Below are 25,965 nucleotides of genomic sequence, written 5' to 3' on the forward strand. Positions count from 1 at the left end.
GGGACTGGATATAGAAAAGCTGGCCTTTTAAATTATTTTCACCAAGAACTATGTTATAGTGGTCTGCTTCTCAGAAATGAGGCCAAAACATGTGGATACTTTATTATTCCCAAACCAGTAAAATTAAGGAAATTCAGAGTTAAAATCAAACTGAAAAGTAAACCTAACAAAGGATAGAAATCAATAATCCAGACACCTGAACTACTCATTGTGCTATCATGCAAAAACCTCACAGTGAAAATAAGCAAAGCAGCATTTGTAGAAAACAGGTCCTTTTTTGTTACTATTCCTTATTGTCACTGGAGAAGAAAACAGAAATGTTTTCAGACACACACACCCCCTTCTTCAGATTGTTTTGTTGAGCCTAGGTGCCGCAGAGCTGCCCTGCTCTTCCCAAAACTATTGCTTGGCTACTAAGAGAGACAAACCTCTGGGTTTGTATAACATTTGCACAAGGCCATCACAACTCCAGCAGTGCTTGTGTCATGGCAGCGCCTCTGTCCCCACACTGGACCAAACAAAAGCAGCGCTGAGTCTCCCTTAGCCTAACGGCAGGGGCAGAAAAGGAAGAAGGGTGAACATTCAAGTTGCCTCATATGTTTCACAATACACGTTGCAGGTACAGGCTCAAGGTCACTGCGGTACCTCAGTGTACTTCACTGTAGATGGCTGGTTAAACCGTAAGTCTGCTGTTTGATGGAAATTCCCATTCTTATTTAAATAGTATATATGACTAATAAACAAGGGTTAAAAAAATCTTTGCAGCAGTTCTTTATACTTTAAATGCAGGTTGCTGCCAAATACTAAAAATCTCAGATTAGGCTCTTCAAAATCATGGCACAGTCCTAGAATAACAAAATACTAAAAACTATTCTAGGCTACCTAATCTTTGGTTTTTCTAAGCATCATAGAATGTGTTCATTTTGTATTTCCCTGCATTTCTACTGAAATTATTAAAACTCTTTTTTTAAGAAAAAAGCAAGTTACAAGCCAGCCAGAACATATGAATGGATTAAGTTGAGTATGCAGTTGTTTGTCACAGCTAGGCCAATACAAGGCAGGTAAATATATATCCAAATCTCTTCCAAACCTCTGTGTTAACTTCTTGCCTCAGCTCTTCTGTCCCCCCTTTTTGCTTGCCACTTTATTTTCTACATAATATCTCCATACACGTTTTTCCTTCTTCCACATATATGTATTTCACCTCTCTTCTCCTTTTTCTAATAAGTATATCTGATCCAAAGCTTTTAAAAAGAGCCCTTTAGGAACTTCTAGTAAGTTTTGCCATTGTTTGTAACTGAAAACTGATTTGTCAACAAAGGTGCAATATTCTGCTCCCTGAATTTCTTAGAGTTGTCTTCTACATGTGTGTTACTTCCTATTGCTCTTAGGGCACATCTGCACCACAGCTATTCTGGTTACGGCATTTTGTGGTAAGAGTCTGCTGCATCCTATTGTTTCCAGTAATCTAATGGCTCTCTTTAAGAGCCATTTGTGAATCTGGGCTCATTGAATACTTTGGAAAACTGCTGCACTTCTCAGAATAATCACCTAACTATAGGCAAGATACAATTTCAGTCTTATTGAGAATAATGGCAGCTGACTTTTGAAAAAGGGCAGTCCTGCTGGGGATGTTGTGCAGTAGGAATGTTACTCTTCAGCCCTTTCTGAGAGAGAAACTTTCTTATGCAGAATAACAGGGGAAAAATGACCTTTTGTTCTAAAATAAAATTTTCAAGTGCATACAATCTCTCTAAGATGCAGCAAAAGGAGACATTTTAAGCATCTGTTATTCCATTTTTGAGACAATTCAGAAGAAATATATGATGCAGTTTGTTCGATTTCTTAGACAGCTTTTCCTAAAGTGTGTTTTGATTGAAGGTAACCAACCTGCTTACAAATACTCAGAAAACCCTTTTAGTTTTCGTGAGTAATGCTTGTAATTTGGGATGAGCTGAGTTCTCGTTTGAAATGCACAGCAGAGTTTAGTCTAGGATGAAATCCCCAGCAGTGGCTGTGTGACAGCACCCAAAAAAATGAAGTAACTGATCACTCTTGGATGCATAGTGTTGCAGTCAAGTTCCTGTTGAGCCTTCTTCTTCAAGCCACTTTCTTGACAGAACTAAGATTAAATCTGGGTCATCTTTTGAAGTGAGATGCTGAAACCCAGTGAAATGAGATAGTTACTCTGAAGCAGACAAAAGGAGCTCTGGATTATTCCAGGTACGTGGGTGGCTGCATCGCAGACTGAGAAGGTAGCTGAAGGTCATTGCAGCTCCCTTCTAAACGGGTCATACCATTTTCCTTTCCTTGGGCACATGTCAGGGAGATAGTATATACCCGTGCCACACCCTAGGACAAAAGTGATGCTTAGAATTAACCTCTAATCTTAAGAACTAGCAAGAGCACCCAGGTTTTGTAATAGAGACCTTGCTTGGGTGACTGTTCCAAACACAGATTCCTCTCAACTTCAATGTTTAGACACTGCTTTGTATTTGAAATTGTGAAAATTCATTATCTGAAGAGGTTCTGCCAAATAATTCCCTATATTGCCTAAGTTCCAGACTGTAAGTGGAGCAGAACAGGTGCAAAGGTCTTTTGCTGGTTTAGATGTTGACATGAGTTCCTTCAGAAGGAATTCTAGTCTCATTAGTTAAAAATACCACAGCGAGCAGGGCTCAGCTGCATCCCTCCAGCAGTAGTTTATAATTTGTTTTCCTGTTTCTACTATTCATATACCTTGGCATCTTGCTAAATCTACTAACATAAATGATATAATTTCCATTTTAGTTGTTCCCTTGGAGATGTGTCAGGAAATGGCTATTTCTAACTTAATTAGTCAGTGTCTACCTGGTAAATGAAGATGTTCTGTTTTACATTGGCTGCATATTTAAGATATTTAAGTATTCTAATAGTACTTTCTACTTTGAGTTAAGATTCCAAACTCTATACTTTACAACAGGGAGATTAAAAATTCAGGCTGCTTTAAAAGTAGCTCAGACAAAGGCAGTTAAATACCTACAAAATGGCAGAATTATTTGTGACTGCTCTGGGATGATGTCATTTACCCGAGTGAAATCTGGGGGGAAAAAAATTACACTACCATTTGAAAATTTGCTGCTGAACATTGGAGTACAATTTTCCCTCCGCATAGCAAAATGTATTTCATACAGGTTTTGGTTTTACTAGTTTAGGTACCCAAGAGCAGAATTTAGCTTTGAGAAGTTTTCACTGTGTTATTTGCAAGGTAATGGAAGGATTCCCATGATTTGGTCGGACTGGATGACCTCCAGAGGTCCCTTCCAGCCTCAACCATTCTGTGATTTTGTGATTTCAATAGGAGTAAGCACAATCATTTTTGTTAATTGTTGTTGTGCTCTAATATTTTGAGATATGTATTGCAAAATGTTGTTTAGCGATCTTAAAAATCAGATTTTTCCTAAGACATACAAGTTACGTGAGTAAAAAATTAGGCATACAACTCTATCACCTTTGCTTGCATCTATCAAAAAGCTCTAAAGTAAATTGTTAAAAGCATATTCTAAATCTCCAGATTAGTGCATTCAAAACAGTTAAAATTAATTATATATATCCATGCTTTCTAAATGTACTGAAAATATGATCCAACAAATTCATCAGGGATAAATTTTAGCCTTCTGATCTTTTTTTTTTTCATTCCAAGTCAAGCCTTTTGAATGCTCTACAAAATCTGACATCATAATTTCAAAGTTTTATAAAGCCGTTCCTCATGAAAACCTTCCATATGTTCCCCATAAAAGATTATGAAGTTATGTGCAATTCCTGGTGGTCTAGGAAGGATAAATCAATAAAATCATGTGAGAGAAAAGTCGACCGGTTTTCAGTGCTTTCTGTAACGGATATATTACAGATAGTTTGGGAAAAAATGCTCTAACCCTTCTTCTAGCTTCCCTGAGGAAACACTAGTAACAATAAAAAGGTGGTTTTATTTTAGAATGGAAGGTGCTCGTAGCCGAAGCCAGCCTTCTCCCAGACATTGAGTGATAACGTTGGATAATTCCCCTACTCAGAAGCAGAAAAACTCTTTCTACATTCTATTCTCTAGTATTTCATTACTAAATGTTACAGTCCCGCCTTCATGAGAGTGCAGTTAGGAGTGAAAACATCCTGAGGTCATTGAGTTGCTTCCTGCCAAACTGAACACAGAAGTTCATTATAGCCCTTTGACTCGCTTCCCCAAAGCCTTCATCTGCAGAGTTCCTAAGAAATTTCTCTTAGCTGTATTTTACTATCCCCGTATGAAAAGCATCAAGACAACTGACTATATAGAAACAAGTAGCAATGTTTTTTTTTACATTAAATACACTAACCACACATTTTTCCTTTTTTTCAAATTCTAAACAAAGTCTATGGGAAAAGAATAACAAACTTAAGTCTACTTTTGATAGTACTAATAAAGAGATGGTGCTAGTAAGAAGAAATAACTGACAGTAATCGTGACCTCTCTTGAGTTAAAAAAAAAAGTGTTCAGTTTGCTCCCAGCATGGCTGGGGAACCCTGGCACAAGCTGATGGCCCTGCCTGCCTGTACCTGCGTGATTCAGCGCCTTCACATCTCTGCGAGTCCTGCGGGGTTTAGAGGCTGCCACGGCATCGGCTCAAATGCTGCTGATGGTAGGGGGGCAAAGGCGGCAGCAGCTGGCGAAGAGGAAAGGGTGGGATGCAGGCCCCTGCGGGCGACCGGCGCTGTGCTGGCACTGTACTGCGTGTGGGAGCAAAACTGGTGGGAATGTTTGCACTCAAGTCAGCAGACATCAGTCTTCTGGTGGAAGTCTCTGTGAAGTGTCAGCAGCAAAAATAATGCTGACATTATTAACATTTCTCAGCTTGCTCAATGCCCGAGATTTTTAAAGTGCAAGTTAGGTCGTTCCTTTTAAGTGCTTTTTGCTATAGCTTACAAGGGCTGTCCAGCCCCCATTCCAGGAGAAGGTATGTGTTTCACTCTAGTCCATTCAGTTCTACCCATATTGCACTGTGTGTGTTTTGTGTCATTCTGTCCATCCATCCATCCGGTCAGTACTTTTGTTGAGACGCATGGCAGAACTTTCTCTCCTTTGTAGATCTAGGACTCCTCAGCACAGTTGCGTTGCCACTAGCCCTAGGCTGTGGGATGTGCCTTTGGCGTGGCAAGAAATTGCTGTTCCTTCTGGCTGGCCATGCTGATGTGATGCAAGTGCTAATAAATGTGTGTGAATTAATGTATGTGCTCTGGAGCTGAACTAAGCATATGTATTTCCTTTACCCAGCTATCTACTCTTGCCCTTCTGCTCTGTGCGATAATACGCTACTAAAACCATGCCAGTTTAGGATGCTACACCAGTGATTTCCCTATCAAATTCTACCATTTGTGGGATGATATTCCCCCTGGAATGGCAGATGAAGGTGGAAGGCAGGCTAATTGATTCAGCACTCCCCCACTGCCTCTGAGCACAGGCACTTAGCTGTAATAATTGTGAAACAGAAGAATTTATGCTGAGTTATAAACTGGTATCGCAGAACTCAGTAAATGGTGTATACTTCATGAACTGTCAGCTATTCAGAGCGTTGCCATATATTTTTACCTTTTCAATGCACTTTTCCAATATCTGTAACTAATGTAGTTTCCCATGTTAAGGTGGCATAATGTTCATAGTGTATAGCTATGTAGGGGGCAGAGGTTGGGTTTTTTCGGAATAAATCCATGTCTGTAAGCTGCTAAATAACAGCTGTATTTCAGGGCACTGAGGAATCATGGCTTAATATTCATGTCTCCTTTTCACTCAGGAATCATGGCTTAATATTCATATCTCCTTTTCCCAGTTTAGAGCCAGTAAGACCTTATACTAAAAGCTCTTCCCATTAGTGTAACTGCACCCACTGCAAAAGCTAGTGTTAATTTTTACACAGAACAACAGAAAAGGTGTAAAGCACTAGTCCCTGTATGATGTGCACTGACAGAATGGCGTTTCTCAAGAAAGCTGGTTAACTAAAGAAATAATATCCTAGCATCTTGAAAGTGTCCAGTGTGCTGCTTTGAAGAGCTTGTTTAAATTAAGCATTAAAATTTCTACTGCTAGCATACACCTGTAAAAAACAAATATTGCTTTTGCAGTTTGGAGCATAAAGCAGCAGGACATAAAGCAGCAGACACATTTTTGGTGGACTTTTCCTTTAGCTAAGCATGATTCCAATCTGGAAAAAGAGGAAAGACTTCATTGTCCAATAAAAAAAAATGTTTAGATAGACGGAAATGCAATTCTTCTTCATTGATTTCCACACAGAAGTTCTTAATATTTCTGAGAAGCTGGTGTTTTTTCTCTAATATCATGTTCCCACCTCCCTTCTTTGTTGTGTTAGCAAAGAGCTTTCTCCCTTTCTGTCTTGTACACCTTTTTTTTTTTTTCAGATTTTCTTTCAAATATTTCATGAATATTTATTGAAAAAGGTAAAAATTTGAGTAAGATTCTAAACTACAGTAAATGCCCAAAGCTCTTATCAAACCTCTGTCCTTCTGGTGGTGATTGATGGGACTTAGGAGAATCAATTTACTTTCCCAACTACCTCCAATGATAATCAGCTTCCACATATATAGCTGTGTAATAGAGTCTCAAACCCTTATTTACATTGTGCAGGCAATTGTAGCACAAGCACCCATTTGTTCATTCTGGGGAATATGCTGTATTTTAATTCAGGACCATGCATGTTTTTAGATGAATGAACTTTCAACCTGTCCTTTGTCTGCGTTTTTATGTTGATGGATACTGATCAGGGCTGAATGCTATCAACCTTGTCCTTTTCAGAAGCTGTTTGTGGACTTCTAGAAGAGACTGAATGAGGTCTTGTTCTCGTAACTCTGTACGCTACTTGATCAGAGATGTTTTTGAGGTCACAGTAGACTATTTGGATGGGATTCAGTTGCCTAAAATGACACTAGGTACCTACTCTTAGATACCCAACCGCTGCTTTGCCTCTTACTGCCAAAGAGTGCAAATCTCCTGCAGATCTCGCCATCTCTGCCACTCAAATGTGAATGTCTCAGATTTTCTGGAGCATCTCAAATGACACAAAGCATTTACGCTTAAGTAACTGAATCCTACCTTTTAAGTGTGAGAGAAAAACATTATTTATATGTATTCTTTTCGTTATTTGCTGCTTCTAAAGCCTCGATAATTTTAGCCCTTTAGCTCTCTTCTTAGTATTCACAGATTGTATTGCTCCAAAATTTGCTGCTCCCTGTTTTTATTTCTGAATACGTACAATAAGTGAAATAAGTGAAATAAATTTGGTTTTGTCTTCATTGCTTTCTATAACAAAGTAACTTATTGTAAGACTGCTAGGAAACTTGAGTAATTTGCCATTTAACACCATTTAGATGTAGGAAAATGTCAATGGTGAAGCTCAAGCTGTTTGGCTTTTATGAAGGTCTGTACATATGGCATGTGACTCACAGTGGGTGTACTTTATGGTTGGTATAATTCATATTTTGAAACAGAGAAGCAAAGTTTTATTTGAGAAGTCTTCATATGTTCATTATTTAGCCTTCATGTTTTAAGATGCTGTTTAGTACCAAACATCTTGGAGTTAATGGAACAGTTTTCCCTTTTAAAATTGATTTCTCTGTATTGCAGTCTGGACTCTCTATCCATGATCACTTCTGAAAATTCTTTAAAATGAAAGCCATGGAATTTGGAAACACTTTTACAAGAATGCCAAAGGCCTTTCTGGAGTGGCCAGAGGGAAAATTTTTATGCCTTATCTTTAGCCATCACATATAAAAATACTGCATCCAGAACACTAATTAAATTAATTCTTTTTCCACAGACTGCAGCAGGTCTCATAATAAATTTAAAGAGCAAGTGTATTGAGGAGAAACAATGGAACTCTTGCTTGAAAAGACAAGAGAAAAATTCAAAGTTCTCTTAGGCTACTTTAAGTTCAGCGAATACATATGTGTGTTTTGAGGCTAAATTTTCCTCATTATATTTTTATTAGGTAAAAAAAATCACAACTGTTGCACAAATTTTAAGAGGGCCATTTATTTTTTTCATTCTGTATAAATATTAAGATGTTTTCTATCTCTTAAAAGAACAACTATGAAATACCTGCAAGATGATGAAAACAAACTTGACAGCGCCTAAATTTTTGGATGGATGGTTGCTTGGTGTACTTGCAAAAATACATAAATTATTCTGATTGTCAATTTAAATGTATTGCAAGGTGGGAGAATCTTGACTCTCTGCTTTTAAGCAAGACGTGTAGAGCTCTGGTTTCAGATCCATCTTTGATGCTGGCATTCACTGAGCACTAACACGAGCTAGCTGAAAGGATGTCTCTAGATCTCTACATACACTGAAAGCTGAAACAGTGCATCAAATGACAAAGAGTCCTTATTTATCATCACTATAACAGATATGTCACAAGTACTTACTTTAAAAGAGGTGGATGAGATAATCATTGTTTCCAGAAATAAAACTGTACATTTAGGCAATGAAAAGAAAATGAAGTTTATTACAATGAAAGCGTAAAATGTGTTAAGCTTCTGGTGGGAGCCAAGCAGAAAGGGGCCATGTCTGTACTCTCGGCTTTTCCCTGCATCAATATATTGACAGGTGTCGGGAGATGCGATAGAAGCTCTGACTGATGTAGCTGCCCTGACATAGAAGTCAGTAATGTAGCTGCAAATTCTGGTTCCCCTTCTCCCCTTGCTCAACATGACTTTTGTCAGGCGGTTTATCAGATGACTTTAAAATACTGGTATAAAACACAGCTTTGCTGGTATAGCTTCACCCCTACTGGTCTCTCTTTGATTTGTATACAAAACTGTACAGTATCTCTATGGAAGAGTCATTTGGAATGCATTACGAATATCCAATAGGTGTAATTTGCCTTTAAAAGATCACATTTTTCCATTCCTCCTAGAAGTGCTGGAATTCTCCATTTGCAAAGTATGCAGAAGACAACCTCTTTCTGGTTAAAGCTGTGTATTGTATGACTTGGTTAAAAAGCAAACAAAGACTTTTAACTGCTTTTCGTAAGATCTGTTCCAGTGAAACCACTGTTAACTTTGCGGAGATTTGGTTATTCTTTCTTTGAACAGTCAACTTCTTTTATCAGCCAAAGAACAAGTCATTTGATTAATGATCATTTTTATCTCTTTGAAAGGATCCTTTCCGACCATTGGGGTGAAGTCTCTTTCGAGATTCCTGAGGGCGGGATTTTTAAATAGCATCCTGGCCTCACATCCAGTGTCAGGGGGTGGATCTTTACCCCCCAGCATTTCCTCTGGTAGGTATTCCAGCCTATTCCCCCACATCAATTTTTCCCTTCACCTTTTGCCCCATCTCTCCACACATCTTAGGGAAACAAAATTTGGTATTGATCAGACAGGGAGAGTAGATGTCCCTTCCAGTAAAGAGCCAAACTGAAAGGAAATGGAAAAGATAAATTACTTTTCAGGAGCTAGCCATTTTCCTGAACCAATGTATAGGCAAAATTGTGAGGGAAACTGATCCGTAGTTAAATGGGTACCCTAAATATTGGAAGAGAAGGCCTGGTATCCTCTAATCATGCGCTTCATGAAGCATGCCCATGTGCACCAGGGAAATGTAACTTTAAAAATGCCTTTATAAAATCCCAGGTTTTATGTGACTCTGTGACTCTTCCCTAAAAAGTTACATTCTCTTACTGAAACATGGGAGCAAAACAAATTTGGAAAGGCAAAATTTAATTATTTACTGATATAGTGTTTAAATCCTTTGTATGCTTCCGTAGTTGCAACTTGTATCTAATGAAAACCACCCTAACATTTTTTAAATAACTTCTATCACAATTTGAACTACTATAATTCTCTTAAAATGAGTGAGAAAACCCCATCGCTTGTGTTGCCAGCACGGTATTCTGCACAGCTGTATGATGGCACGAGGGACCCCAGGGGGTTGGCGTAAGGTTGAGTGTGGGCCAAGAATGAGAGAATGCCATGCCAGGTGAACGGGCTGCTCTCAGATACTGGGCTGAAACAGGGAAGAAGGACAGGTTAGAGGCATCCTTTCCCAGAAAGGCTATCTGTTTTGTCCATTCTCTTCTGGAGCCATTAAACACCATCTTCCACCAGCTAATGAATTAAGAATAAATACATGTATCTTAATTATAGTTAAAACTGGATCAACGTTCAGTTCTGTTCCTTTCCAAACTACATATTTAATGTAAAATTAATCTGTACATGGGCTGATGCCACACTTGTATCCTTTCAGGACATCTTACCTGTAATGTGACTTACAGTTTTTCTTAAAGAGGAAAAATCTCTTGTGGTAAAAGTAGGGAGAAAATTGAAAAATTATACAATGTTATTGATTTGCTATACAAAAGAAACTGTTCTCTATGCCCTGTTTTATCTATTGCAATAATTATAGGCCTCATTAATACAAGATGATTCTTACCCTTTTTTTTAAGTAATACTATTTCTTTGTTTACTTTCTTTGAATAGAAGCTTCTCTGCAACTTTGATGTATTTTCTTATGATGGTTCAGGTGTCTTTTGTCAACAGTTTGCAAAAATACTTACCATATTTTTTTCTCCTTGGGGTATCTCAGAGTGTTTAATAGCCCTCAGGCTATTTTGGCAGTCAGCATCACGACGAGATTGGTATCTGTAACCAAACAACTCTGTGGAAGAGGAAATACTCCAGGCCCCATAAAATTCTCTGGTTTGCGTTATGTATAGCATATCACTGATTCTATTAGATTACAAATGGCTCAACTGCACTCATGCACTGGCTTCTTACCTACAAGTTTTCTTTATAAGGTGCTCAAGACTGTTGTTTTCTGAGTGCTTGTAAAGCTTTTTATCACAATTTTTGGACTTAAATCAGAACTCTTAAATGTGGTTTGTTTAATAAAACAAGTTCATAATTCCTTGCTATTAAATGTCCTTTACTAAGAATTCTGATTCATTCTGATGAAATAGTCAAAATAGGGGGAAATGGAAATGCAGCTACATGATGTGCAACATATACCCTAGCAAAGTAATGGAAATAAATGTTATTGTTTGATCATGTCAAAAAAAAAAAAAAAGGCAAGCAGCAACCCCAGAGCAAAGGAGAGACTGCCTGTCTTCTGGAATGTGAGGACTGTCAAGTAGTTGAAAGCCAGTGAAGAACTGTCATAAATGCAATGGATGAGATGTGTTCCTTTGAGAAAGATTGCATATGGGGGGCCAGGTGGCATGAAACTCTGCAGTCCAAATCAGAAATTGGTGTTAACAAATGTACCTTAACAATCTTATCTGTAGTGCTGCTGTTTAACTCTTGCTTTTTTACTTTATCATATTTGTACTTAGATTAAGCACAAGCTTCATTCTGAATTGCCTCTCTTTGTTACAGAGATGACCAGAGGATGCCATTTCCATTTCATGATAACTTTCTAAACTGCTAACACCAGCTTTGCTGTACACGTGAGCAATAAAAACCCCACACATTTACTGCATTTTTGAAAAAAAAAAAAATTAAAAAAAAATTTGTTCAAGGGAGTACTGATCTGGGATGTGAGAGACTCAGAGCTGAATCTCTTACTGGGCGTGATTCAGTGGAAAATATAAGTTCATCCTTGACTCCTTAATCAGTTTAGTACAAACAGAGAAGGGATGTAACCTTTGTTCCTTTGTATTGAAAAACACTGCACTAAGCACCTGCCCTTTTTTCCGAGTATTGCTTTACCAAGGAACAAAGCCCCCCAAGGCAGCAGTGCTCCAAGAAGGTATTTAAGCAACGATATCCATGTGAGCATGGCAGTCTCTGGCTGTTAAAACAACAACAGGCAGGCAAAATCAGCTGCCCATGGCAGCGTTGATGCTGTCTCCGAGGCTTACCCTCTCTCATTACGAGCGAGCGGATTGCTGTGTGCGGATGGCACGGGAGGGAAGCGTGCTCCATTGCCGCCTCTGCTGGCACAGTGAGCCCACCTCCATTGCCTGAGCTGCTGGCCTCATATTGGACAGTAGCTTTCATAAACCTAACAGAAGTACTTAACATTTAATAACTGTGCTGAATTATAACCTAATTACTTCACAGGTAAGATTGTGTAAGATTTCAGTGAATTTAGCTACATGGAAGGCTTAAAATGCCTGCATTATTCTGCTATTAGGGTCATAGGGAACAAAGATAATGAGATGGTTTTTATTTACCAAACCCTTTAACTCAAGCTAAGTGGCAGATTTACTTGAAAATTGTCAGAAAATTTATTCCTTACTAAAGACAAAATGCTTTTACATCTTTTTTCTACAAAATTCCTCGGGGATGTTTTAAGTGAAACACAGAACTAAACCGGAAAGCCTGCTATAAATAAGTGTCTGGAAAACAGCCTGGCTGGGCAACATAGCTGTTGGGTTCCTTTTTTACCTTTCTACTTTTCACTCAATAGTTGGGGGCAGTATATTTCTTTCACCATTGCACTGACAGCAGATGTTCAGTTTTGTGTGATTTGGTGTCTGCTTTTGCGCTGTGCAGAGGTTCGCTTATATAAAAGGTAACTTCATTTAGCCAACTCAAAGATTAATTTATGCTGCTGGCATAGGGTGTTACATCTTTCTGCATAAATGAATGGCCTCAAATGTAGGTGTTTTTTAAGCCTAGACATAACTATGCTAATGCAATAGCGCTTATATTTTATAGTTGCATCAAAAGTCTGTCACTAGAAGCAAAGCTTTCAGCAGGCCTCCAAGTATCTGTCCTAGATTTTGGGGGAAAAAAAAAAAAAAAGCAGCTCATTTTCAGACAATAGCTTCCTTTTGATTTAGCTATCATTTTTGTCACAAATTACTTAGTTTCTAGTTATCCCACCTGTTAGCGGTACAAATTCACATGACTTAGTTGATGAAGGTCTCTAATGTAATGGTTCATGACAGATGGATACACATAAGCAATAAGTGCTTTTTCTCAAGTGATATCCTTGCATACATTAAATGGAATTCTTAAACCACTGAGCAATTGACACTCCTCATCACACTTACACTGGCATGAGCTGTGGAAGCTTACCCCTTCATATTTACACATGCGCACACACATACATACACACATATATAGGCATGTTGTGAAAAAAACAAATAACTAAATTGCCAGTGCTGCATCTATTTCTTCAAATTCCAGCTCTTCCAAACTAATTACAGTGTTGTTTGCTCCATTTGGGGGAAATTCTTACCTTACTACTCTTGCTGTGTATTGGCAGTTCTTGATTTCAGTCACGTGTAAAGGGTTTGTTATGTAAATGCATATCCATATTGCCTGGCAGAAGTTAGGGACAGAAAAATTTACTGTATGCTGCTGTCTGTGAAGGGTGTCAGAGACATTGCTAAGCTTGCTGGATTGGAAAGGAAGGGAGAGAAAGCAAATATCTTTCCTATTGTTTCTTTCAACCTAGACTCCTTTTTTCTGTTGAGAAGAACAACTAGAGGTGGGTGCCAGGCTGTGAGAAACAATGGGAAAGTCCCTGTTAAACAAACCTCCCTGACCCCCTTCATGCTGTTCAGCATTCAAATTATATTAGTAGGAGACGGGGGAAAAAAAAAATCAAAATTCCTTCTCTGAAGCTTCTGTGAATGTATCATGATGGGAATATTTAATGAAGTATGGGCATCAGTTAATTTCCTACCACTTATTTAGCAAGGGTTAATTATCCAGCTCTCTTACATTTTAGGAAAATAGAAGCAAAGTTGTTAGACTCGATAAAACAATCCACCCTTGTGAGCCTCAAAAAATATATGCAAGAAATGAGGATGCACTTACTTTCCAGAAACTTAGAAGTACTGCAGGACAGTTTGCTCACTGCTGTCTTGGACTAGGTAATAACAGGACTCCTCCTCTACATAAAGTACATTATACAGAGGATATCCCTTTTCACTGTTTTCCTACCTGGTTGTCTATGACTGTTTGTCTAATATACATTGTAATATTCAAATTTGTTACAGGGAGCTTCTCAAAAAACTCAGACATAACTGTAGAATACAAAACCGGATGATTACCAGTTTTCTTTTCCCCCAAATTAGTATTTTATTACAATTTCCAAGTGCACCTCAGTGAGCCCATTATTCTTGATATTGTATAAACTGACAATTGAAAGCAAATTGTATTGACAGGCCCTTATTGAACAAAATTACTCAACAAGAACCATCAAGGAGCAGTTGTTCATAGTGAAACTCACCTATAATTATGGTACTCCAATAATGAGACAAGTAACTTCTGTTTTTTTTCAGTTAATGCATTTTTCCCTACTCTGGATTCCAACACCTAAACTGCTGTATTTTTTGTTAAATGAAAATTGCTAATCCTTTCTCAGTGACTAACAAATTGATTCTTTTATTGCATGTGCATTTTCTAGGATATCTGAGCCAAATGGCTCTTCCAGTTTATTCTTTCCAGCCTCAGTGCTATTTCACTGGCGTGTCTAGCCTATAAACCCTACAACTAATACATAATGGCCTGTATTTTTTGAGGATAGAAATCAAATGTATATGGACTTTTCAATTAGGCAGGCAGGAAGTACTTCACAACCACAGTATGGATGAGCAGTAAGTTACATGAATAGTGAGAGAAATCGGGGGGGGGGGGGGGGGGGGGGGGTGCTGGTCCATTAGACTTTAGCTTGAATTGTAGAACTGGGATTAAGCTCTGAGTGTAGAACATGATAAAAGTAGGTCTTCTTTCTCCACCCTTGCTAAATAGCTCATTTTATGCTCAGATGGTGATCATAAACAATTCCAAACATTTTAACCCTAGAAGTTCAGAAAAGTTTCTTTCTATATGTGGTCATTTTTTACATAATATACACCACTATTGCATATTTTTAAAAATCTGACTATAGAAAACATGGTAATTTATTATAACAAGCATGTGAATTTAAGCAAGTTGCTGTTCATTACGAAGAGGAGCAGAATGGTAGGAAGAGGTGAGCTGGAGATGCCTGATGGATACACACAGAAATGTATTTGTAAATAAGCTACACACAGTTATTTTTTATTTCAAGATGAAAGGAAGAAAAAATCTGAACTCCCTTTTTAGCCTAGCAGTAAAGCATTCCCATCCCTGGAAGTGTTCAAGGCCAGGTTGGATGAGGCTTTGGGCAACCTGGTCTGGTGGAGGGTGTCCCTGCCCGCAGCAGGGGAGTTGCAACTAGATGGTCTTTGAGGTCCCTTCCAACCCAAACCATTCCATGATTCTATGTTTAGATGTGAATGCAGATTCAGAATTGTTTGACTTACGGTGAGATGGGAGATGGAGGGAAAGTTAACTTGAATAATGTTTAGGGTTTTTTGGTCTGTTTTTAGGTAGGAAGCCAGTGTACCTTCACCAAATTCAACTTGCTTATGTACCATTCCCAGGCCCAAATACTGTGTATGGGAAATGATCTGCCTAGCTCTGGATGTTACACACTGGCATTTAACAAGCCTGTTTAGGTGCCTTATACAGTTGGTGAAGACTAGACAATTCTGGACTGACTCATATGACCTGTTCGTGATGCATAGTTACGAAAATTTGACTCCTTCCCTTGAAATGCCTTTTTCTTTCTCAGAAAAAAATCTACATAGTGCTAGCTATGGAGACGTCTCCCCAGTTACGGGAGTTAAGTTATGGGAGATGAATGCTTTTGGTTTTCTTCTTCATGTGTCAATGAGTTTCCATATTTTTCTTATTTCTTCAAGATGTATATGGTTGTCTAAAAACCTCTGCATCTAAAGTTTGCTAAATGACCCAACTCTTGGCTTTTGTTCATGATCAAAATCAGAGTTGAAGGGAGAAGCTTGAGAATGCGTGCCTTCATGTCCTGAAGGTACAAAACCTCAAAGCGAAATAAGAAAAAAAACCCATGAGATTGCAAAAATGTCACAGTGTTAGGTCCAGTGCATCATTTATTTGTTGGAGCCCTGACTCATAATGTTCTGTTTTCTTAATTTTGGATTTAGCAACTCACACATGTTACAACCAAAGCTTCCTTTGTGGATTTCAGAAACTTCAGGAGTATTGATATGATGTGACCTCCACTGCTTCTTGAAATGAGAAATGATGCCTTTCTCATGTGTAGAAAGTAGCAAGATACTTATAAACAATGAAGGAGGAAGTGGTGGCTCATCAGTTTTGTATAGCTCAGAAATTTAAAGTTTATGTAGACCAAAGGGAAATAGGAGCAAAACTTGTGTGCTCAAATAGTAAATGGAAAAAATACATAAAGGATATTCTAAAGTGCAAGATATGTCAGAATCTTATAAAGATCACAATCGGGCGTAGTAATGAATAATCAAAAAAATGCCCTGACATTTCAGAATAGGATTAAAATAATACCTTAACCATGTCATTATACTTACAAAAGCACAAAACCATGTTTTACTGTAACCTTATGTATGCAATTTTTTATTTTGCTTGTTTTCAAATTTCTGTTGCAGCTTACAGCTTCTAAATATAACGTATCTATGATAATGGGTAAAATCACAATATAGATTAAATGAGCTTTGTTTGTTATGTTCTATAAGTACCTGTTTTATATCATGAATGTTGATGAAGTGCAGAAGCCCCTGATACACGGACTTAATTTTGTTTAAATTCCTTTACATGCTCTGGGGTCAATAGGGCAAGTGATCCTTGATGCAGTCAGACTCTGTGGACTAATTTGGAACTAAAGAACATCCCTTGCTCTTTTCACAAGAGAAGGTAGAGTGGTATGAACATTGAAAATGTTAAGAGTAACGTAAGGGTGAAATATCTTTAGATTAAGTGAAATATGCTGAAATTCAGTTATAAAATAGTGAGGCGAATTGTTTTGGTTAATCTAACTGGACAAAAGTATCTCCCTTAAATTGAATCTGTATAGAATCTGTTATTCATTATAGATTTTTTTCCCCCCAGAACATAATTCAATTAAAACTGAGCGGCCAAATTTTTTGTGGCTGATCATTAACAAATTACCTATTCTTGCAAAGAAACTAGTCTACATTCTCCCTCCTATTTATACACTGATAAAGACTGCCTTTATTGCTGGGATTTCTTGGTTTAAAATGGGATGATATAAACTAGTATTTGAGATAGTGTGGTCAAAAATGCAGTCCTTGAGCTCTGTTCATTGTTCTGCCTTGTGATTTTGTCATCTCTTAAAACCTCTTTCAAGTCAGTATAAAGTGTTATAAGGCATGGAAATGACAGAATGGTTCCAGGGTATGTAACCAAGATTTTGATGCAAACATCATCTGTTGTAATGACCTGTGGAAGTTCTTGGGCAACTGCTAGAATCCAGATTATTTTTTAAGGTACATCAGTTTATCCCAAGGGCCCAGGCTGGCACACTGTCCTCTCAGGATCAGGGGAACATGAAGACAATGCAAAGCCCCTTTGTGCACTGCACACTTTCTACAGATACGGTAGTTCCCACAGCTTTTTCCTGCAGTCTGAGGTCTTGGTTTTTGTGATGCCTCAGCCAAGTCACTTCGCCTCATCTTCTCTTTTCACCAGACATAGCAGGGATTTATCTGTTTATAGATTAGTATTTGAAAAATAGTGTAAGACTCTCAAATGAGATGCATTGGAAGTACCTACAATAGCTCATGCAGCAGCTTTCAGAGCTGGTCTACAAATGCACCAGCTCTTGTTCCCCTCCATATGTACATCTGAATTCTAATAAGCCATCTCACCCTTATTATGAAGGCATTTCTTTTCTATTTCTGCTTATAAAATTCATGTAAACATAAGCATCAGGAATAAAACAGAACTTTTTTCATCCATATTTTAGTTGTAATGCTAATAAATATGTAGAAAGATATAATATAGATACAATCATGGAATCATAGAATCACTTAGTTTGGAAAAGACCTTTAAGACCATCAAGTCCAACCATTAACCTAACACTGCCAAGTCCACCACTAAACCATGTCTCTAAGCACCACATCTACACTTCTTGTAAGTACCTCCAAGCATGGTGACTCAACCATTTCCCCGGGTAGCATGTTCCAATGCTTGATAACCCTTTCAGTGAAGAAGTTTTTCCTAATATCCAATCTAAACCTCCCCTGGCTCAATTTGAGGCCATTTCCTCTTGTTCTATTACTTGTTACTTGGGAGGACAGACCAACACCCACCTGGCTACAACCTCCTTTCAGGTAGTCGTAGAGAGCAATAAGGTCTCACCTCAGCCTCCTTTTCTCCAGGTGCTAAACAACCCCAGTTCCCTCGGCTGCTTCTCATAAGACTTGCTCTTTGGACCTTTCACCAGCTTCATTGTTATTCTTTGGACACACTCCAGCACCTCAATAACTTTCTTGTAGTGAGTGGCCCAAAACTGAATGCAGTACTCGAGGTGCAGCCTCACCAGTGCCGAGTACAGGGGGACCATCACTTCCCTAGTCTTGCTGGCCACGCTAGTTCTGATACAAGCCAGGATGCTATAGACCTTCTTGACCACCTGGGCATACTGCTGGCTCATGTTCAGTCAGCTGTCAACCAACACCCTCAGGTCCTTTTCCACTGGGCAGCTTTCCAGCCACTCTTCCCTCAGCCTGTAGCATTGCATGTGGTTGCTGTGACCGAAACGCAGGACCCGGCACTTGGCCTTGTTAAACCTCATACAACTGGCCTCGGCCCTTCAATCCAGCCTGTGCAGATCCCTCTGTAGAGCCTTCCTACCCTCAAGCAGATCAACACTCCTGCCCACCTTGGTGTCATCTGCAAGCTTACTGAAAGTGCACTCGATCCCCTCATTCAGGTCATTGATAAAGATATTAAAGAGAACTGGCCCCAGTACTGAGCCCTGGGGAACACCACTTGCAAGCAGCCACCAACTGGATTTAACTCCACCACCACAAGTCTTTGGGCCCGGCCATCGAGCCAGATTTTACCCAGTGAAGTGTACACCCATCCAAGCCATAAGCAACCAATTTTTCCAGGAGAATGTTGTGGGAAATGGTGTCAAAGGCTTTACTGAAGTCCAGGTAGACAAATCCACTAAGGAGGTCACCTTGTCAGAGAAGGAGATCAGGTTAGTCAAGCAAGACCTGCCTTTCATGAACCCATGCTGACTGCACCTGATCGCCTGGTTGTCGTGTACATGCTGCATGATGGCACTCAAGATGATCTGCTCTATAACCTTCCCCAGAGCCAAGGTCAGGCTGACAGGTCTGTAGTTCCCTGGATCCTCCTTCTGGCCTTTCTTGTGTATGGGTGTCACATTGGGTAACCTCCAGTCAACTGGGACCTTCCCAGTTAGCCAGGATTGCTGATAAATGATGGAAAGTGTCTTGGTGAGCACTTCCACCAGCTCCCTCAGTACCCTTGGGCACTTCTGGCCCCATAGACTTATGTGTGTCTAAATGGTATAGCAGGTCGTTAACCATTTCTCCTTGGATTATGGGGGGGCTTCATTCTGCTCCTCATCTCTGTCTTCCAGCTCAGGGGGCTGGGTACCTGGACAACAACTGGTCTTACTATTAAAGAAGGCATTAATTAAGTACCTCAGCCTTTTTCTCATCCTTTGTCACTATGCTTCCCCCTGCATCCAATAAAGGATGGAGATTCTCCTTAGCCCTCCTTTTGTTGCTAATATGTTTATAGAAACATTTTTATTGTCTTTTACTGCAGTAGCCAGATTAAGTTCTAGTTGGGCTTTGGTCCTTCTAATTTTCTCCCTGCATAACCTCACAACATCCTTGTAGTCCTCTTGAGTTGCCCACCCCTTCTTCCAAAGGTCATAAACTCTCATTTTTTTCCTGAGTTCCAGCCAAAGTTCTCTGTTCAGACACATCAATAACCCTTGCGTCTTTGCTTCTGCATGGATCACCATCCCCTACCTCCACTGACATGGCAGACCAAAGGACCTCACCATCCCTCAAACATTGGCATGCCACCCCCAGGCTTATTTCTAGCAAGCCTGGTTTTATCCCTTTCCCCCTTCAAATCTAGTATAAAGCTCTTTCAATGAGCCCTGCTAACTCCTGTGCAAAGATCCTTTTCCCCCTTTGAGACAGGTGTACCCCATCTGTCACCAGCACCAGCATGACCAACCCATGATCAAAAAACCTAAAATTTTGCCAGTGACACCAGGCTCGGAGCCAGGTATTGATCTGCTGGCTCTTTCTGTTTCTCCCCTCATCATTCCCTGCAACTGGAATGATAGAGGAGAGCACTACGTGTGCTCCTGATCCCTTAATCCAAGGCCCTGAAGTCTCTTTTGATTGCCCTCGGACTTCTTGTTGCAACTCCATCACTGCCTACCTGAAAAATCAATAACAGATGATAATCTGAGGGCCGTACCAGGTAGGAAGCTTTCTCTTCACATCTTTAACCCAGGCCCCAGGGAGGCACCAGACTTCGCTAAGAAGTAGGTCCAGTCTGCATATTGAGCCTTCTGTTCCCTTCAGAAGGGAGTCTCCTATGACAATGACCCATCTTTTTTTCTTTATGGAGCAGTTTTGACACAGGGTGTGGGCCAACTTAAACTCGGTGACACCTCCAAGCTAGAGGAACTATCATCCTTGTTAATGTTCGGTTCCACTTGCAGATCCTCATACCTGTTATGCGAGGGCACCTGGGAAGGTGGGGTAGTCACAGAGGAGATGCGCCTGCTGCGCCAGGCAGGAACTTGTCGCCATTGCCCCCTATCTCTTAAGTCGTTGTGTTCAGCCAGGCAGAGGACAGGGAATCCTCCGTATCATGGTTCTACCTGTATGTTGGGCCTGTCCCAGGGAAGGTAGGGTGCAATTCCAGCAGTCTGTCTCTCTCTCGCACTCCCTGATTCTCCTCAACCTACTCACCACCTCCCGGAGCTCTGTCTCTGAGCGGAGGAGTTACTCTACATGGGCGCACGTCCCACGGGTGTGCTCACTGCTGCCGTCCTGTGCTGGTGTAAGAGCAGGGCACAGCCTGCAGCCTGGCACCTGGCTGGCAGCATCTTCCCACCAGAGCTCTGTCTGGGAAGCTGCATCAGTCATGGTGGGTAACCAACCCAATACATGGAAACTTGAAGAAATATTTTATTTTTTTTTTAAGATATATAGCTGGAACATATAAATGCAGAAAATGTCAACATTTGGGCCCATTATTGTATATCTATGGTATAATTTTAGCCACTATTTCTCCCTTGCTTACCCAACCTCCAGCTAGTGACAAACTACTTGTTCTGTTTTTACCCTCTACTGCACTCTATTTACTTCTCTTATGAAAAGATAAGAATAAGAAAACAAATAATGGAAAAGGTGCAACTGCTTTCTTGGTACAGTTCCACTTTTCTTTCCTTAAAACCTTCCAGAATATCTTTTATAGGCACACTGGAGGGTTGATGTGGAATAGGGTTGCGGAAGCAGCCTGCCGGAGACAGCTAAAACTTCTATTGTCGAAAGCGCATTCTCCCTTTGTCGTATGAAAAACAGGAGAACTGTTCGCAGTGATGGTTGTTGCAGGAGGAGTAGGCCGGAGGATTTGAGAAGGTATTTTAGAAGTATACATCAGACTTTTCCTGGCTTCCAAATCATACCACCATGCATAAATTCTAGCCAGTGGGTTACCAGGTAGTGACTGTAAATGTATTCAATATAAAATTACAGCTAAACAGCTCAGAGAACAATATTTTCAGATTGTGTTGATACAGTGTCATGGTTTAACCCCAGCCAGCAGCTCAGCACCACACAGCTGCTTAATCATTCTCTCCCCATGGGATGGGGGAGAGAATCAGAAGGGTAAAAGTGAGAAAGTTCATGGGTTGAGATAAAGTCAGTTTAATAGGTGAAGCAAAAGCCATGCACACAAGCAGAGCAAGACAAGGAATTCATTCCCCACTTCCCATGGGCAGGCAGGTGCTCAGCCATCTCCAGGAAAGCAGGGCTCCATCGTAGGTGTAACGGTGACTGGGGAAGACAAACGCCATCACTCTGAACAGCCTCATACACAGCCCCATACTAGCTACTATGAAGAAAATTAACTCTATCCCAGCCAAAACCAGCACATACAGTTATTCTTTTCCAGCTAGTAGTGACAGCTATATGGCCTCAGTTTCCTATAAAATAGACAGTAACTTATGCTTATTCACGTATTTTGTATTTTTTATATCTTTATCATTTTTTGCAAAGATGTCTTCCCTTGGCTAAACTAACTTAACTAGCACTAACAGCAAGATTAGTAGGCTATATCTATGTGATTTCCTGTAACAGCAGGATGTATATACGTTAGTGCTATCCTGTTTGCAAACTCTGGCTTCTGAAGTCTCAAGAAGGGGGTTGGAACTGCAACTTCTATTTTTTGAGGCTTCTTGGAACACAGGTCTTAGTCTGAGACCTTCTGTAATGTAAGTCAGTAATGCAAGTGGGATGGCTTGCAGCAAAATTCCCATTGGCTCCATGTGTATTGATTTGGGCTAACAATGCAAAAGCCGACATAATTTTTTTCAATTGCTTTTTACATAATCATTAGTTTTCTTCTTCTTTCCTCCATTGGTTCTGTGTTATGGAAAAACATAATTTTTTTTCATTATTTATTTGCTGAAATTAGTTGTTCTCTGATGCATACAACTGCATCATTATTAGTAGCAGGAGTGAAGAAGCTGCAGTGCCACAGCAAGTGGTTCGCTTATTTGAAGCAATATGTAAGGAACAGACCTAGTGTGAGATCTAGGAATGCCTTCCGAGCCCTGGGCATCTCAGTGAGGAACACACAGAGTTTTACTGTGGGTGCTTTGCACGCTGTTGGAGTGCTGAAAGGCCCAGTGCTACCTCAGGGAGTGCCTGTACGTTTTGCTCTGTTAGTCTTATCTCTTTAGCAGGAGGTGAGTTAGTGGGGAACCAAAAGCAGAACATGGCTTTGGAGTGAAAAAATGGAGGTGACTTCTGAGAGGCTACCTGAACACATGAATTCTGACTTAAAGACCTGATGGAGCAGTATTTTCTTACATGAAATAGGGAGCAGATTCAAAGCCTTCGCTGTTTTAAGTGGAAGAATAAATATCCTCTGTTTATGTTAACAGATCTATTCCCATGATGAGCATTAAAGATTTCATTAGAAGTAAAGACTGTAGAAATGAGCATGTACTAACTGTATTCTTTCTGGAGGATTAATCTTACGTAAAAAATTCATTAAAGTGGGCTTTGCTGCATTATTTAAAATGACAACAGGAGACAACAAGCTGAATATTTTGTCATTGATATGACACTTCAAATTCTCCTCCTCTACTACTCAATTAAATTACACACTATCAAAATCTTGTGTTGTGGGAAAAAATATAGAAAGAGAACTAAAAATATATGTGATGTTTTAAGTATAATTGGTATTCTACATTATTCTGCAATGTATGGCTTTTTTTCTTTTTTGCATTTCTGCTTATTAAAAAAATGTCAAGCAGATTGATCAATAGAAAATACAAAATTGTAACATATTCTGAGGTGGCATTACATCAATACAGAATGTTGTTTATGCTGGTTTTATTTGAATGGCATTACAGTACAGCTGGGCAGGAAAAATCTTTCTCAGGGAAAAAAACCCCAGCTTGTCAAAACCAGTCAGCCACTTGTCACAAGGTAGTATTTGCATCAAAACAATGAATAATCCCCGCACCTTCTACAGATTCATCTAAGTTCTGAGTAATGAAATTCATGTCCTTTCCCTGCATCACGCAAAGCACTGCTACTGCTCTTGCATGTTTGATCTGGCTTTCTGAGATGCTGGGAGTCTGAAGTGGATCTGCCAGAGCCAGAGTTACTCCACGTGCGTTGTGCAAGGAGGGGAAGCTGCTTTAGCCAATATCCCAGACATGTGTCTGGTGTTGGGGAAGAGTGGCTTGGGAATATTTATAGTTTCACAGAAATTATGAACAGTGGATGTGGCTATGGTACCCTTATATGTCATGTATAAATACAATTTCATATTGTTATCTTAAGTATGTAGTAAAATGATAAATTCGTTACACATTTGCAAATGCTAAATGTGATATACGTAGTGTGTAAAATCCATATTTGGGTTTAAAACCTATTGCCTCAGAACACTATTTATATCATTCTTCTACTTTAAAAGTCTATTTTCTTGCCATAGTCCCTATTCCAACACTGCTGGGTACCTAAAGCCGCTGCAAGAATGATTTGTTTGGCTGATTTGATCACTGAATCCATCTTCGAACCTTTTTATACTTTGTCCTCCCCCAATTCAAACAGGAAGTTGTCCTCCAGCAGCGCCTGCAGTTTTTAGCTCCTAGATGCTCTTGTATTCTCTCTTTTATTCCAAGTCCTCAGCCGACGCTGACACCTTTTTAAGTGTCCTTTTTCCATGCCGTCTCTTATGTGGATCTTGACTGTAAAATTAACCCAGTTCTTCTTCAGATACTTGTCTGGTGTCTGTGCCTGTATCCGTGTGAAAAGACTCACCCGAATTGGTCAAGTCTTTAAACTAGAGTTTGGGCGTCCAGCTATCTGGTGAGGTGCACAAATCCTGCAGAAGGGATTCATCATCGGTCGCAGGAGTGCCTTTTGGTGCATGCTCTCTTGCCTGCACAGAGTTCCCTGGGGCTACGTGTGAGCTCTGAGAGGGGCTCGTGCAGGAGGCTCACGCAGCGCTGGCACCGCTGTCTCTGTGCTGCAGCCCGTGCCGCCCTTCTGAGCCCCGAGTGCTTTCCCGACTCCCATCTGCCTCGCCTCCTAATGCTGTTTATCATTAAACTTGTTTCTTCAAGTAAAGATGCCCATGTTTCATATGTATAAGCAATCATAAATATAGGAAAATAATTCGATGCCTTCCAGAATTGCATTAGCCTACCCCATGATAAAATAATCAAAGATTGCCTCTCACTCTGAGACACTTCTCTGCCCCCTCTCCTTTATTCATTCCTGTCCTTATTTTGAGGATGAAGAATTCATCTTAGTACCATAAGAGCAACATGGATTTTCATAATCTAAGTAATAGTCTTTTTTCTTTTACTTTTTTTTTTTTTGTCTAAAGGCAAACATTACGTTAGTTTAGAAATCTCCGAGTATTATTTTTTAAAGTCAATTTTGTAGTCGTCTTTAAAACAAAAGCAGTATCTTGTGTTTGCACAGGGTTCAGCACAGACCTTAATCTTTTCTGGACTCAAATTCTACCACAGTATAAAGGATAACATCTGCTCTTGACAGCTAAAAAGGAAATTAACATCAACTAATGTCATCAATAGCCTTTTGTCTTACCAAGAACTTTGTTCTATACAAGCCCGGGGTTGGCTGCCACCCTCTGACCCTTTGGAGGTTAGGCATCCCAGATTGCACTCTGTTACATGTAGGGTATCAGAACTAGAGCTGTGCTTTCAGAATTTGCTTCCCAGATCTGGAACTGATGGAGTGCAATGGCTATACACATCAGGATCTGTGTTTTTCACGGGGGACAGGCCAGTCTCTTCAAATGCCTGCCCTTGGGACTGGTGACTCGGTCTCAGGACTGAGATGCCCAACGTTGGATTCTCCCCTTGGATGTGCCGGAGTCAACTGCTCGTCCTCATGTCGCAGCCAGCTTCTCCAGAGCCAATTACTAGTCCTGTTCCTTCATCCGTTTGTGAACTGGAGAGCGTTCATGCAACGCAAACACACGGTGGAATCACTTAAGTGCCTCTGCTGTGATAGGGGAGGAAATACAACATTGTGTATTGGTAACCTGTCACAGTCTGGTTGGGTATACCATACTGACTAGATGAAGAGGGCCTCTTGATTTTCTGCACCTATTTTTCCTACCACGCCTTAGAAATCAAGATGTGTCCTACCTTATGTTTCCTGACACTTGATGTACTTACCTTTGTCGTTCATCCTTGTATGAAATTTGCAAACCTATAAAATTATTGGAAAAAAATTGTTTGCTTGTAATAGAACCTGTGTGTTACTGCTTTGATAATAAATGTACCCACTGGAATCTGCTGTGTAGCAGAGTTTTTTACTGTGTCTTCAAGCAACAGAAACAATAGCTGAGACATTTTTGATCTACAGG

At 39.9% G+C, this 25,965-nt stretch overlaps 1 protein-coding gene across 10 annotated transcripts in view; it reads left to right on the top strand.

The window, feature by feature from the left end:
- EPHA6 (EPH receptor A6) overlaps positions 1-25,965 on the top strand; it is a 521,269-nt gene that overhangs the window by 422,085 nt on the left and 73,219 nt on the right. For 8 of the 10 annotated variants that reach the window (XM_054813848.1, XM_054813914.1, XM_054813840.1 and 5 more), the window contains one exon: positions 9,180-9,302. The exons of the other annotated variants lie outside the window; for them this stretch is intronic. In XM_054813848.1, coding sequence (XP_054669823.1) covers positions 9,180-9,302 — 123 coding nt within the window. The remainder of the gene's footprint in view (positions 1-9,179; positions 9,303-25,965) is intronic. 10 annotated transcript variants of the gene reach the window in all.

Source organism: Grus americana, chromosome 1, assembly GCF_028858705.1.
Source record: "Grus americana isolate bGruAme1 chromosome 1, bGruAme1.mat, whole genome shotgun sequence".
NCBI classification, from domain to species: domain Eukaryota; kingdom Metazoa; phylum Chordata; class Aves; order Gruiformes; family Gruidae; genus Grus; species Grus americana.